At 35.5% G+C, this 16367-nt stretch overlaps 2 protein-coding genes across 2 annotated transcripts; both read left to right on the top strand.

Moving 5' to 3' along the window:
- Window positions 1-5109: 5109 nt before the first annotated feature.
- Window positions 5110-7567, top strand: LOC130623936 (MIF4G domain-containing protein A-like). The gene is made up of 3 exons (XM_057439486.1): window positions 5110-5260; window positions 6258-6913; window positions 7276-7567. Exons 1-3 carry the CDS (start codon window positions 5224-5226, stop codon window positions 7459-7461), a joined length of 879 nt encoding a protein of 292 aa, XP_057295469.1. The 5' UTR covers window positions 5110-5223; the 3' UTR covers window positions 7462-7567.
- A 3128-nt stretch (window positions 7568-10695) lies between these two features.
- Window positions 10696-11881, top strand: LOC130623939 (uncharacterized). Its single transcript, XM_057439489.1, has one exon. The coding sequence runs from the start codon at window positions 10821-10823 to the stop codon at window positions 11469-11471; it is 651 nt and encodes a 216-aa protein (XP_057295472.1). The 5' UTR covers window positions 10696-10820; the 3' UTR covers window positions 11472-11881.
- Window positions 11882-16367: the final 4486 nt, after the last annotated feature.

The following is a 16367-nucleotide window of genomic DNA, read 5'->3' as shown; positions in this document are numbered from 1 at the left end:
AATCAGCGGGGGGTCCGCGCAGAGATAGACAGACGGAATACGGCTATTATTAAAGAGACTAGTCGTTAGCCCGTGGAAAAATCCACGGGGTCGCCCGTCGCGTTCGCTCGTCCTTTAAATTTACCCGTCGCAACAAAGTGGATAAAAATGCATCGCATTTGATATTCGTGCGCATTTTAAAAATTTCGTGTTTCCGTTACGGGACGCCGCTTTTGCGGACACAGACAGACGACGGCTATTATTAAAGAGAAGAGAAGATTTCCGACAGAACGTAATACTAGGACTAGCCCAAGTCAAAAAAGAAATGTAGAATTACATTTAGTTAATTATTTTCGCGAGATCCAAAAAGTACTTTTCGCGAAGATTAATTTGCAAATGAATCGTTTTAAGTTTTTTCATTCTCACGCTAGATGAGCTAACCCTTATTAAACTCGCTCATATCAAAACAAGAAAATTCACAAATAAAAACTAGAAAAGAAGAAACGAAAAATCCTTTTGTTTTTCTGAACGTTTTGCGAAGTTAATCTTAGCGAAAATTAATTTCGCAAAGATTTATTTTCGCGAACTAACCCTTCCGGGATTTTTCGCGCAGACAATTTTTCGAGGTATAAGATGGTCATCTCGGTTGAACTATAAGTGAAGAACCATACTGTGTTGTACAATCGAAATTGTCTGTTAAAAATTTTATTCTTATGTCAGCATGTTCGCATAACTCTTTACATTATACAAACTGCAATGACTGTTTTGAGTGGAAATAAAATTTCATTGAGATTCAATTCTTCCGAAATATAAATATTTACAAAGACCAGACTATAGACCGAAATGTCATTCTGATGCCCAGCAGAGCTCTTTAAAAAAAACCTCAAAAGGTCTTGGGACGAGAAAGACAAATGTAATATTTTACATTTTCCCTATAAATAAAACTTCATGTAAAGGCGCTGCCTAAACCACTCGCCATACAAGTTGCTAATACCTGCAACAAAACTAAAGCTTTTGTGTATACTGCTAAAATTGGCCAGTCAAAAAGGTATATTCATTCCTCATTAAAAATTATACTTCAAAAAACAATTGTTATTTTCCATAAGGCAGGATTGTTTATAAACACCATGATCTTTAGATAAATAATCTCTTGTTGTTATTTTCCTTGGTAAATATTTTAGATGTAGTTTCATACCGCTTGTAGGGACAAATTTTGAAACCCGCACATAGCGTAGGCTTTTTGCTTGGGGAAACATGGAGCTGCACACTACTTTTAAACTTGTGATCGAGGTCTCAATCACAAAAATTAGGCGGTGGCTTATTATATCACTCTTTGTCACAAAACAGCGGAAATTTATTGACCTCGTGTATGAAAATATGTATTGATTTTTAAAGGTGGAACAAGATCATATGTAGAAAGTGCGCACCAAGCCCAATCCAACATTTTTCGTCCTGATAAAAAAAAGATCTAAGAAGTCCTAGGGCTGAGGTTGACCAGCATTAAAATTGTTAACTTTGCCCCAGGACTTGCTAGGTTTTTTCTGTTGAAATATAGAGAACCTAACAAGCCTTGGCGACGAGGACCTTAATTTCATCATCAGAATATCATAGTCATAGAAAAGCCCTGGTGACGAGGTTGGAAACACTGTGGGACTTTTTGAAACGGAACACCCCATGTATTTACCCTACTCGCTGACGCTAAAAATAGTTCTATTGAAACGTAAATGGAAATCACTATTAAGAAAAACTGCTGTAGTAATGAATTTTGTATTTTCCTCATACTATACACTGAAAGAATTTTTTATCTAAGATGGAGCGCATTAACTAATATAAAAAATAATGTGTTCAAAGGATTAGTTATTTAAAACAATCTCAATGGAAGCTCTGATAATAATTTTTGTGTGAGAGCTATTTAAGAGCTTAAAGCAGAATCACAAGGTGATAGTAAAAGTTCACAACACAATATGAAGTTTATCGTTTCACGACTGTTTGTACTTCGCCGGCTTTTTGCGGAGAGAAGCGGAGCCCATTTCCTCATTAAATAAGCCAAATATAAAAGAAAAAGGAAGTACGGTGGAGAGTATATAGGATTTCTATACGATTTCCGCGCCTCGTCCCCCTATACATCAAAAATATCCAAAATTCGGCCGTTTTTGAGTCAGTTTCCCAGCGATTTAATATGGTCATTCTTAATTACATTTTTTAGTAAGCGAGACAATATGTTTTTAGCACGGCGATGGAGTTTTTGTTGTTTTTTAACCAAGCGTAAATGATGCTGTTTCCAGTTGAGATTAAGTTTGCCTACAATTTTTAGCCACGTGATACACATATTAATTTTACTAATATCACATGACTTTTTTCTCGGACATATAGCGCGTCAAACTCAAACTTTCGTTAATCTAAGCTATATCGCAACTGACGGAAGGGCTTGTTCAAGAAAATGAAGAAAGGGTATGTTTAGCTCGCTTGTATATCACTTTTTTTTTACATGTAATGAACCCATTCTTATTCTCACTCACACCTAAAGCTAGCTAGCTTGAAACTGCAGATTTAGATAGAATAATAATAGAACTTAGATAGCATTTAGCTACCTAGCTACTGTAAGAGTTAGCTAGCATAAAACAAACAAACAATGCAATATAGCTAGCATAAAACTAGCTACAAAGCTTGCAGAAAATTAACTACTTAGCTGGGATAGAACTACCCATGTAGCTAGCAATAAATTGCTATTTTTGCTGGCATAAAATCAGCAACATAGCTAGCATAGAAAAATTGTTTGAGACTGATTTTCTACCTATCCTCTATCTAGCTAGCTATTATACATATATACTACACAGTGAGTGAGATAATTCTACTCTGTAGGAATGTCCCATCATACAGCTTGTTCTAGCTACAATCGTCCACAAAATGGCCAAACATAGCCAGCTAGATATTTTGCGGATAGTAAATGTTTATATACAGGTATGTCACGTGTAATTGTTTACGTTGCTTAGCCACAAATGGGCAGTTCTTAACATTAAGGGGGAATAGAGAGCTATATTTTCGTGGACGGTTGTAGCTAGCTATATATTGTACACTGAGCATACATCAGTGCGGCTTAAGTTGCAGAAGCGAAAATTATTTCAATATATATATATAGATAGATAGATGTAGATGTAGATGTAGATAGATAGCTCGTTCAATTGTCAACATGTATTGAAAATCTGCAAGTGTATTCATTATTTTTTACCTAATTTCACGATATGTATACAAATAATGTCCCAATAATTTCTGTTTTTGTAACTTGACCCGATCCTTACACATGTGGCTCTAATGATGTTTTTGTTCAGTCTGGAATAAGAGATTTTTATCCTACTGTCATGAAAACTTGTTTGCAAACAAAACATATACTGCTATTTGATTTTTAGCTGCACAGGCTAACAACAGGCTGTTTCCGCTGTGTTTTTTTAAACCGAAGTTGCAGTAAAGGTTTTTTTAAAAATGTATTACGGCTGTCCGATTTTATGATTAATTTTTGATCTAGCACAATGTTACAAAAACTTTTCCGCAAAATAAAAGTGCTGCATGATTGTTTTAGTTGTGTAGGATAACAACAGGGTGTTTACTGTCTGTTTATTTGAACCAAAGTTTTTCGGATGTGCGCCACAGTATATTTGTACTAATCACTCAGCCTAGTGTTAACGACAAGCTATTACCTGTGTTTCTATTTAACAGAAGTTGTGCTAAAGTTTTTTTGAAAGGGTTTGTTTACCTATACTAATGGCACACCACAGATTAAAGTACATATATATTTTAAGTTTTACCGGGAACATTTTGTGAAACAGTTTTCGCTATGACATGGCACAATATGTAAATTGTGTTTCTATTCAAGCTAAAGTTGAAGGAAATATATATTTTGTGAATCTGAAAAATATAATTACACACCCGACACACCTTAAATGTTGTGTGTTTCACTCGATTTATGATTGTGTGGTACAGTTTAAAATTTGTATTAATTGTTCCATCAAGCGTTTAACGCCAGGTAACACAGTTACTTGTGGCTTAACCAGCGTAAATTCCTAAGTGTATATAATACTCACCTGTAAAGTTTTGTATATATATTTATGTTTATGCCCTGCTGGTCTAATGGCTATGACACTCATGCAAATGAGAGATCCAGGTTCAAATCCTGGACAGGGCTAGGAAAAACATAATTATCTTGCACCTACAACAACCAGGTTTTCATATAATAGGTAATCTTTAAGTAAGACTTCTCTGATTATTTCTATATCTTGACTTTTTAATGTTGTTGTCATTGGAACCAAGTTAATCTCAGATTTATCAAAAAATGATATGTCGTTATGACCGATTGTTTAAATACTTGTAATGGCTATGATTCACTGTATATTGACCTGAGATAAATTTGATAATATTGAGTATACGCAATCTTTGAGTTGTAAGGTGGAGATTCTCTATTAAAGTCATGCACCCCTGCCTTGCCGTTCCATTGCCTTGCCAGCACTGACCGTGCCTTTCTTTGCCTACCCTTCCTATGCCTTTTCTGGTGCCTGCCTACTATGTCCTTGCCTGTGCCTCCCATGCCTTGCCTACCCCTGCCTTCCTGATTCCTCTTCCTATTTCCTTGCCTGCCTTTGCCCTTTCCTTGCCGTGCTTAATGCCTTTGCCTTGGCAACCTCTCCGCAACACTTTCTATATTGATATTTACTGCCCAAAAATAGCTATAGCTAGCTAGGTACCAAAATGCACACAGCGAAAAAACATATATATAATTACGTTCAGCTATAATAAACCAATATTTTAAAATAATAAAAATTCGTTAAAAATATAAATGTGCACAAAAATAGCTACCAAAACTCTCTGTTCTTCATCCTCCACCGCTTCTGCCTCCGTTCCCGCAGCCATGGTTATTTGTTTTGAAAGTGATGTCCTGTGGTGCCGACCTGCAACTGTCACCCTTATCGGGTTTGATCGGCACACAAAAAAATCAATGATCTCTTTCTGAAAAGCTATTTAGATTAAAGAATATAAAAATTAGTAGTATAGAATTTATAATATATTAAAAATAACAATTTGTGTCTCCTTTTAGTCACAAAATTCTGTGACTATAATCCGATTTGGTCCGACCCGATTTTTAACACAGAAAGTACACATACTGTGTGCGGACGTTGCGGAACAACTGCTATTGAAGGTTGAGCGCCGAGTTTGTTGTTCTTTTCTTTGGGAAAAACAATCTCCAACCCAAGAATGGCAACGATTGGTCGAGGAAGAGGACGAGGAAGAGGTAAGTAAAAATTTATTCTTTGCAAATTTGAATTTGGCATTGTTTAAGGGCGACATGGGGAGAAGACGACTGAGATGCTGAGAAGAAGGTCGTATCTAAATCATCCTGATAGATAGATAGATATGCATATTTTACATGGCAAGCCTCACAAATATCAAGGGATATACCCTGATGGAGAGTCCTAGAGTATTTAATGCTCATTTTGAGCTACGCAGACCCAATTAGGGTCTGCGCTCTACTAGACAACTCCCGGCGACATCCAACGGCCCACACAGTGTGCCATCTCCCCAATTTCCCTCACATGGCTTGGGTTAACCCGGGGCTATGGTAACATTCACTCGTCCACATTGAGTCGCTGTCAAGAGGAATCGAACCCTGGTTTCTCGCACAGAGTACAAGAGCTATAACCACTAATCTATGGTTATGACGGAGGGTTGTAAACGAAATGCCCACTTACGGCCAGGGATTTAAATTATGTATGTATAACTTCCTTTCTTTTGTACAATGCTATATGTTAATTCTTTTTTGCAACACTTAAAAACCTTTTAGCGTCAAAAAAAATGAAGTCTATCAATTCAACTCTGTGTGAATGAACACTTGGTGCTGTCCTCTAACCACCTCAATAACAGTTCCTTACCCACATAGACACAAGAACTTTCCACAGTAGAAATTAAATTGGCACCCTAATACGGTCACACAAATTGTATTTTAATGCTTTAAACATTGTAAAGTTTCGTTTTAATAATAAGTATATCGTAATCACAACCAGTCTTTATTGCTTTCTTTGTCTTTGTGTTCATTCTTTTTTCTTTAGTCTATCAAATCAGCACAGCCTTGTAGTTATTTGCATTAGTTGCATTTTTATTCTCAGATTCTTTCACGCAATAAAAGTAGTCTGATCAATGAGTTGAGCCATGCTAGTTTTATAACTTGATTTTGTTAATCATTACTAGCTGCAACAAATAATCTTGTATTCGCTCATCTAATTTCTATTTAGGCGGTGTTTTAAAAGCATTGCAAGATGAAAAGCCAGGACAAAATGCATCAGCTTCTCCAGTCTCTGGTGCACATAGTCAAGCCTCAGGTGCAGGTAGCCCAGTAGCAGTAGCAACTACTAAACTAGAAGCTACAGCGATTGGCCAGCATGAAGACGCTACTGCAAAGCTAGATGTTATTATTACGAGCATGGAATCAATGACTGAATCAGAAATGTTAAGTAAAATTCCTTCTGAGATACAGAAAATTAAAAGTGCTGACAATATGAAAGAATTTGTAAATTTACTCTGCAAAAAATCTTTGAAGGAACCAGACTTTGCTGTGTCAGCCGCAAGACTCTGCAACGAACTGTGGAATGACAACGAACTGAAGTCCCTAGTAAAAGCACCGCTACTTGCAGCAGTTCAGAATAATTATAAGAAAAGGGACAAATTTAAGAAAAAGAAAACAGAGAAATTTTTTGGTTTGTGCGTATTATTATGCGAACTGTATAAGGTCTTGAGAATTAAAGATAGACCACTATGCCCATTAACTTCTCCGGTATGTCAAATGTTAAAGGAATTGATTGAACAGCCTACGCAAATTTCCAGCGAAGATGTTTTTTATTTCTACCAAGAATTGGAAAGTGTTGGTCAAATCATTCAGAATGAGGACCAGGCAAGTTAATTTTTTCAGGAAAAGGAGGTTCTTTTTTCTATATAACTGAAGTGAATTAAATTTTGTGGAAATTAATTTTCCCGAATTTTGCGAGTATTTCTCAATGTAAATTACAACCTTAGACGTCTCTATTATATGTCTCCTTATAAATTTATATTTTATGTCTCCTCGAAAAAACGATATATCGAGCAAAATGTCAAATTCTTTTCTTTTTTTTTTAAATATAATTCTCGCAACATATCAGGATTTGTGAACTTCGTAATTGTTTTTTGGAAAAATATCTTTGAAAAATTCCCTTAAAGTACCTTGTCAATGGTACAAAAATGAGCAATCTAAGCAATTGTTGTTATTCAATTTTTTAGAACAAAATGGATGACATAATCAACACCGCTCGACAAATAGCTATTTCTTCTCAAAATTTATCACCCGCAGTTCGATGTAGGTTGATACAATTGATTGAATTGCATGCAGCAAACTGGAAAATGTCTGACGAACTCATAGTCATGTATGAAGATCTACAACAAGACCTCCTCTGTCAAGAATCGTAAGTGGTGGGAATATTACTTTGCCATAAGAAGAGAATACCAAGCAGATACCTTGGACGACACCACTTTTAAGTTCTGAATAATGGGGGAGGGGTTGTTTTTTTAATATCCTTCGCTCTCTTTCAAGCCTCATCCGCCCAACTATATTTTGTTCGAAATGTTTTACAGTTCTCTATTCAAAGAAAATATTTAAATGGTTAATTTTTAATACATTAATCTTGTCAAATTTTGTGTGTAATAATTTTCACGCGGATGACTTTACGGTATAACTTCTCGCGTATGTATCTATTAACGTGAAGTCAAAATGTAGTATTAGTTTACGCGTATAATTTTTTGCCGCTCCATTTCTCTTATTGAGCAGCCCAGATAGATTACGTCATAAAAATCGTCGTTAACGTTAAACATTTTAACAAGGAAGACTTAAACTCACCGTTTTTTTTTTTACTTGCTGGTATTTTAACTAGTTTTAGTAAAATTTTAACCAACCACAAACGGGCAGTGTATTTTTGTCTTCATATTAATACCTCTAGTTTTCGTAATGTGGTGCGATCTTTCTTATCGTGACTAATCTCTTTTTATTGTATGTCTATTTTTAACGTAGAAGGATCTTTCTATCCTTCTAGTTTTAACATATGAATGAGGTGTAGTTTGTATATTGGGTTTTTTTATTTTTTTATTTACGACTCTGTTTAAAATCTAAAAAGTTGTACGTACGCTAGATTAGTCTATTGTTTAAAGAAACACATTAAAAATAAGAAAAATTATGCTTGTCGTTACAACCTGTCTACTTTTTCGCTTTTTCACTATTATTTTGTTATAATGTGCAAGTTATTACTTTCTCTGCCGAACTATTTTAACACTTAGAAGAACCTTCATTTGAATTCTTTTGTAATCTTCAATGTTGTACATCTTCTACTGTTAATATTTCTTAAGGTCTGCGAAAGTTATACGTACCTAACAACTGTCTTTTTTTTCAATGGCTTAAATATATTTAATTATGTTCGCATATAGCTTCTTTTAGTTGTAAGAAATTTTGAATAAAACTAGTCGTTAGTTCGTGGAATAATCTGCCAAAGATATTTCAAGCATCATTAATTCTTGTATCTTTAGCATAAAATGGCAATTTGGCAGCCATTTTGAACAAAAAAGAGTATGGAGAAAGGAGACCAGCCGATAACCCGTGGATAAGTCCACGGGTTTGCCGCCCAATATCTCATTTTGTGTGTCCAGAACACAGCTATCGCTACTGTGATACCATTTTGCGCAGAGGCAGACAAAATACGGGTATTATTAATATAGACTAGTTGTTGCCCGTGGAAAAATCCACGGCTTTGCCCGTCCTTTATATTTACCCATCGCACCAAAGTGGATAAAATTATATCGCATTTGATATTCGTGTTTCCGTAACATCATTTTCTAAATCAGCGGGGGGTCCGCGCAGAGATAGACAGACGGAATACGGCTATTATTAAAGAGACTAGTCGTTAGCCCGTGGAAAAATCCACGGGGTCGCCCGTCGCGTTCGCTCGTCCTTTAAATTTACCCGTCGCAACAAAGTGGATAAAAATGCATCGCATTTGATATTCGTGCGCATTTTAAAAATTTCGTGTTTCCGTTACGGGACGCCGCTTTTGCGGACACAGACAGACGACGGCTATTATTAAAGAGAAGAGAAGATTTCCGACAGAACGTAATACTAGGACTAGCCCAAGTCAAAAAAGAAATGTAGAATTACATTTAGTTAATTATTTTCGCGAGATCCAAAAAGTACTTTTCGCGAAGATTAATTTGCAAATGAATCGTTTTAAGTTTTTTCATTCTCACGCTAGATGAGCTAACCCTTATTAAACTCGCTCATATCAAAACAGGAAAATTCACAAATAAAAACTAGAAAAGAAGAAACGAAAAATCCTTTTGTTTTTCTGAACGTTTTGCGAAGTTAATCTTAGCGAAAATTAATTTCGCAAAGATTTATTTTCGCGAACTAACCCTTCCGGGATTTTTCGCGCAGACAATTTTTCGAGGTATAAGATGGTCATCTCGGTTGAACTATAAGTGAAGAACCATACTGTGTTGTACAATCGAAATTGTCTGTTAAAAATTTTATTCTTATGTCAGCATGTTCGCATAACTCTTTACATTATACAAACTGCAATGACTGTTTTGAGTGGAAATAAAATTTCATTGAGATTCAATTCTTCCGAAATATAAATATTTACAAAGACCAGACTATAGACCGAAATGTCATTCTGATGCCCAGCAGAGCTCTTTAAAAAAAACCTCAAAAGGTCTTGGGACGAGAAAGACAAATGTAATATTTTACATTTTCCCTATAAATAAAACTTCATGTAAAGGCGCTGCCTAAACCACTCGCCATACAAGTTGCTAATACCTGCAACAAAACTAAAGCTTTTGTGTATACTGCTAAAATTGGCCAGTCAAAAAGGTATATTCATTCCTCATTAAAAATTATACTTCAAAAAACAATTGTTATTTTCCATAAGGCAGGATTGTTTATAAACACCATGATCTTTAGATAAATAATCTCTTGTTGTTATTTTCCTTGGTAAATATTTTAGATGTAGTTTCATACCGCTTGTAGGGACAAATTTTGAAACCCGCACATAGCGTAGGCTTTTTGCTTGGGGAAACATGGAGCTGCACACTACTTTTAAACTTGTGATCGAGGTCTCAATCACAAAAATTAGGCGGTGGCTTATTATATCACTCTTTGTCACAAAACAGCGGAAATTTATTGACCTCGTGTATGAAAATATGTATTGATTTTTAAAGGTGGAACAAGATCATATGTAGAAAGTGCGCACCAAGCCCAATCCAACATTTTTCGTCCTGATAAAAAAAAGATCTAAGAAGTCCTAGGGCTGAGGTTGACCAGCATTAAAATTGTTAACTTTGCCCCAGGACTTGCTAGGTTTTTTCTGTTGAAATATAGAGAACCTAACAAGCCTTGGCGACGAGGACCTTAATTTCATCATCAGAATATCATAGTCATAGAAAAGCCCTGGTGACGAGGTTGGAAACACTGTGGGACTTTTTGAAACGGAACACCCCATGTATTTACCCTACTCGCTGACGCTAAAAATAGTTCTATTGAAACGTAAATGGAAATCACTATTAAGAAAAACTGCTGTAGTAATGAATTTTGTATTTTCCTCATACTATACACTGAAAGAATTTTTTATCTAAGATGGAGCGCATTAACTAATATAAAAAATAATGTGTTCAAAGGATTAGTTATTTAAAACAATCTCAATGGAAGCTCTGATAATAATTTTTGTGTGAGAGCTATTTAAGAGCTTAAAGCAGAATCACAAGGTGATAGTAAAAGTTCACAACACAATATGAAGTTTATCGTTTCACGACTGTTTGTACTCGCTGGTTGTTTTACCATGACTTGCTTCTTGATCGCTTCAACTGCTAGTCGACACTGGGTACGAGAAAAGGCTGTCATTAAAGAATATAGCACTTCTAAGTATTCTGGCTTATGGATAACATGCTGGCAAAAATGCTTAACACACGAGGAGTACAATGAAGAGATTGAAAAGCAAAATAATTTGGCTTCATCTTTTAATGTGAAAATAGTGTTATGGCCGTACTTGCTTCAAACAAGAGGCTTGATGATTTCTGCTATACTTTTGTCAATTTTATGTTTTGTTTTCACTGGACTTGGTATAAGGCGTCGAGACGATTTAATGTTTAAAAAGTTTGTTTTGATTTTCATGATAAGTCTTGTTGGTTTATTAACAATGTCTGCTTTGATTTTGTTTGGCGTACAGAAAGTGACACTGAAAGACGCTGATGAGAAGTTCAAGCAAAAGATCGACATGAAAGAAGCGAGTTGGAAATACGAATGGGGTTATGAGGTGGGATGGGGTGCTGTATTGTTCTGTATAGCAACAGTTTTTGCCGCGCTTTTCGAAGACAAATCTGTTCGATTTTGGAAGCCTAGGTATTTCCGTACGGCGAAATCAGAGACGACTGCTCCAGTTTAGAGTTTATTCTCTTAGTCTTATGACATTTTTCTTAAAAACTTAAGTCCTAAGCAAGGACTATAGACTTGGTTCCTTATTCAAAAACATTCAATGAAACACGTGCCCGCTTTTGAACAACTTGGATGGCTACCCAGGGTGTATTTTATATTTGCTGATTGAAGCATTTTATATGCACTTCTTCGCAGAGTTTGTTATTAACAGAAAATTAATCTCAACCGCAACTATAACACAACATCTAACGCTTCATGACAAGTGGTTGAGTTGCATTGAAAAGTGCTTATGTATTAGATATTTTATATGTGAACAATATTACGTCATAAGAAAAACAAGATTTTCTCTTCGTGGTAATATTAGCTAACACATAAGACGTCGATTTGTTTTTCATAGATAAAAGAGAAGAATAAATAGAATTATCGTATTCTGGGAAGTATTTGACACGTGGTATAAACAGTGCTTCTGCGCGTTAAATTTTTGTGAGCGAAGGGTCCCAGGCGAGATTAAATTAAATTCTGAGCTCTTGGGAAAAGAAATTTCTGTTTTATGTAAATGAGATGAAATAGTAAACTTGAAAAAAAAAATGTTCTCGGTGGATCTAAATTTTCTTTTGTGTTTGGTATAATCTTATAAGCAACATGAGGCTGAAGTCCTTTCAAAGCGAAACAACTTTTAAGAAATTGTTGGTCGTGTAGTAAGATGAAGAAAGGAGAAATAGCAATTGGTATCAATAAAGTAAACATGAAGTCTGACAGCGTGAGAGCTCATACTGGACTTGCAAACTAGGCACATAACCTAACAAACCAGGTTAGGGTAAAAACCGTTCTTATGTCAACTCAACAGCTTGGGAAAGAAGTTGATCAAGCTTTGCATCGCAATACTGAATGTAAGATTAGTCCGTATCAGACTCACATTGGTGCTTCAAAAAAATGTTCACACATTGCCGTTAGAAATCCTTTGAAAAAAGACTTCGTGCAGGATACGATCTGTTTACGAACCTGTTCAAATGTGAAAAAAATAAAATGATTTACCTCAGCTGATAGCACGAAATCGTGTGAACAGAAAAAATGAAACAAAATAATAACCCTAATCTTCTGTAGCTAATCATTCTAGTTAGCGTGCGCACATGATATTCCGGAATGACTTCCATCCAACCTCGTTCCCAGGGCAATTTTTCGCTTTTTTGATACCCGAGACGGCGCGGATTTCAAAAAAGTGAAAAATTGCCCTGGGAACGAGGTTGACTTCTATCAGCAATGTATGATCACAGGCGAATGCGGTGTAGTAGCGCAGCAGTCAATTAAAAATAGCAACCTTGTCCCAGAGCTTTCTTGCCTACCATAGTTAGAAAATTGCTTGTGAATAGCGTTGGTCGTTGTTAAGGAAATCCCTTGAAACTGGGTTCTAAACAGGGGCGGCGCCACAATTTTTAAAGTGGCATAGTGGAAGATTTTAGTGATAATCAACGAGCGAAGCGAGTTGCCGAAACAGCTGGCTTTTGTGTTTGGTATAATCTTATAAGCAACATGAGGCTGAAGTCCTTTCAAAGCGAAACAACTTTTAAGAAATTGTTGGTCGTGTAGTAAGATGAAGAAAGGAGAAATAGCAATTGGTATCAATAAAGTAAACATGAAGTCTGACAGCGTGAGAGCTCATACTGGACTTGCAAACTAGGCACATAACCTAACAAACCAGGTTAGGGTAAAAACCGTTCTTATGTCAACTCAACAGCTTGGGAAAGAAGTTGATCAAGCTTTGCATCGCAATACTGAATGTAAGATTAGTCCGTATCAGACTCACATTGGTGCTTCAAAAAAATGTTCACACATTGCCGTTAGAAATCCTTTGAAAAAAGACTTCGTGCAGGATACGATCTGTTTACGAACCTGTTCAAATGTGAAAAAAATAAAATGATTTACCTCAGCTGATAGCACGAAATCGTGTGAACAGAAAAAATGAAACAAAATAATAACCCTAATCTTCTGTAGCTAATCATTCTAGTTAGCGTGCGCACATGATATTCCGGAATGACTTCCATCCAACCTCGTTCCCAGGGCAATTTTTCGCTTTTTTGATACCCGAGACGGCGCGGATTTCAAAAAAGTGAAAAATTGCCCTGGGAACGAGGTTGACTTCTATCAGCAATGTATGATCACAGGCGAATGCGGTGTAGTAGCGCAGCAGTCAATTAAAAATAGCAACCTTGTCCCAGAGCTTTCTTGCCTACCATAGTTAGAAAATTGCTTGTGAATAGCGTTGGTCGTTGTTAAGGAAATCCCTTGAAACTGGGTTCTAAACAGGGGCGGCGCCACAATTTTTAAAGTGGCATAGTGGAAGATTTTAGTGATAATCAACGAGCGAAGCGAGTTGCCGAAACAGCTGGAGTTCAGGGACGAAGCCCTTGGAAGTCAACTTTAGAGTCCTAAAACACTTAAAACGGCTATACCTTAGACTTCAGAAAAGCTTTGTTTTTCTCCTCTTTTAACTGCGGCATAGTCTCTTTCCATACTTGAAAGAACTTGAAAAGGTTATTCCCCGTTTTCAGAAAAAATGAAATGGGCCAGAATAAAAATTAAATTCAAAAGGTTCTAGATCGTCGGAAAGCGCAACGTTTTTTGGTTCTCTGGTTGGATAACATCAATTTCATCCAGTGATAGAGACACTTATTGACAGAAAATAAAAAAGTTAATACTTAGAAAAAAGTGGCGTCGCCCCTGCTAAATGCTCAAGAGATACAGGCATAAAATATTGGATGAAATCTGTTATAAAAACTCGTAAACTCATTTCGTGCTAATATAATATAACCAAACTCATCCCGGGGCTACTTCTGACGAAAGAATACCAAAAATGAAAGATGGACAATTAGTGCGGCAAGATGACAAGTTTTTAGACATTTTAGCACATTACTATGGAAACAATCTTAAAAGAATTACATACAAAATGTAATAAAAACGACATATATTTTAAGCTGCAATTGTAACCAAGAAAACTCCACTACCATAGTTGACTGCTGCATATCTGAAATCTTCAACCAATCAATATGCTTACTATTTATTATCTATATCACACCCTATCATCATGAAATGTGTTAAAATGATAAAATCTTTGTCAAATTTGGAAATTTATTTTCCTATAAGTTTCGTGCTATTGCATCTTTAATTCGAGAGAGCATTTCTGAACTTTCTTTCAACATAGCCTCGTTAAAAACTCCTTTAAATTATAAGCTACAAGTTTCGACATCTGACAGGCTGGAAGTATAGTGCAATGGTTTCTAGGAGTAATGTTATCCGCTGCCTGTTAAATGAAAAATAAAATGTGTTACGCTAGCTAATTACAAAGTTACAATTTTCAATTTTAAAACTAACAAGAAGCCCTGCGGCTTTAAGATTTCCGTCATTAGCCTGAAAGATTTTGAAATTTAAAGTAGACCTTGAAAACGGAGAATTATGGGGTAAACAAATCACGAGTATTACGATTCTTAACATTTTTGTAACTAACCTGCAATGTTAAAATACAACTCAATAAATAAAAAATAAAATTTTTACATAGCTATATAAAGTATTCTAAAATAACAGTTAAAACTTTAACTGCATATTTTTAAAAGTGATCTGGAAAATTTTGAATCCAGAATACAAATCATGCTATGTAGAAACTTGACGATTTGAATATAATAACTTCTGAACGAGCTCAATTTGAATGATGAAGTAGTTCATTGTTTATTAATTCAACAATAAATACATATTAGCAATTCAGTATTTAGGCCTTCAAAATTTACTCTCTTGTTTAAATTTTTTTGAAAATGGTGATGGTGCATGGTTTGATAACAGCTGATCTGAAAAAGAAAGTACGTTTTAAAAATAAGAAACAAGAATACAATTTAACCATAAACTGCATTAAAACCAGTCTTTGATTTAAAAAGGGAATTTAATACAAAGATACAAATCCATGCGATGTGATGCACAGGTATATTTCGTGAGATTTTTAAAAATCAAGTCATTTCTAAGAAATCTTAGAAAAATATTTTGTGATACTTTGGGTTGATCTCAAGAAAGATTTTCAAGCAAATTAGGCACAAGGAGAAGTGATAATTAGCCAGTAACAGAATAGTTAGACGTTTTCAATGGCGCCATAGCTTGGTGGTTATAACTCTGGCACTTTGTGCGGGAGGACGGGGTTCGATTTCCCTTGGCGGTAATTCAATATTATGCTACCATAGCCCCGAACTAGGACTCCCTATCGAGGGATAGGATTTGTGAGGCTAGCCATATAAAATATACAGACATTCTATTTATCTATGCAGAATAATTATATATACGGTGCGTACAGTATAATTAGCCGCTTATACAGCTACTTATACGATATATATCTTTTTACTTAAATTTTCACTTTTCTTCGTTATCGATCTCCCCATAGCCATCTATATTTATATAGATCAACATAAAGTTGTGCTTCAATTAAAACCAAGAAAAAGAACAAGAAACGATTTTGCAAAAGAGATATAATTTTACTGTAGCTAGCAGTACATATATATGTCGTCTATATTATTAAACAGCAAAACTATTCTGATTTCAAGAAAAAACATGGAAAAGACGCAGTTGGCTGTAAAGAACACAAAGAAGCTTTTAACAACTAAATATACTAGGCGTAGCATCTGATTATCCTGCATCGGCTAACTATATATTGTTAGCTACAGGTTAATTATCAGTTCACTGACTGCTCAGTGCAAGCAACAATAACTTTTGGCACGTTTCGACAACTTTTCTGCAAAAAATATAAAAAATATCCTGTGCGAATATGTATATCTTTTTATCTGATAGAAGTAGTCCCACAAAGTGTCATTTGGAAGTTATTTTTAGCCCCCCTTTTTCCCATAAGAACTGGAGTTGAGTGTCCAGTCATGGA

Source organism: Hydractinia symbiolongicarpus, chromosome 13 (assembly GCF_029227915.1).
Source record: "Hydractinia symbiolongicarpus strain clone_291-10 chromosome 13, HSymV2.1, whole genome shotgun sequence".
NCBI lineage: Eukaryota > Metazoa > Cnidaria > Hydrozoa > Anthoathecata > Hydractiniidae > Hydractinia > Hydractinia symbiolongicarpus.
The sequence above is the reverse complement of the archived record's forward strand: the minus strand, read 5'-3'. Positions and strand labels throughout refer to the sequence as shown.

What these genes read in the sequence shown, in the direction of transcription:
- LOC130623936 (XM_057439486.1), top strand. Translation starts at nt 5,224, where the DNA reads ATGGCAACGATTGGTCGAGGAAGAGGACGAGGAAGAG. An exon ending in AGGAAGAGGACGAGGAAGAG is followed by an intron (nt 5,261 to 6,257) that starts GTAAGTAAAAAT and finishes ATTTCTATTTAG; the next exon opens with GCGGTGTTTTAAAAGCATTG. An exon ending in TCATTCAGAATGAGGACCAG is followed by an intron (nt 6,914 to 7,275) that starts GCAAGTTAATTT and finishes TCAATTTTTTAG; the next exon opens with AACAAAATGGATGACATAAT.
- LOC130623939 (XM_057439489.1), top strand. Translation starts at nt 10,821, where the DNA reads ATGAAGTTTATCGTTTCACGACTGTTTGTACTCGCTGGTTGTTTTACC.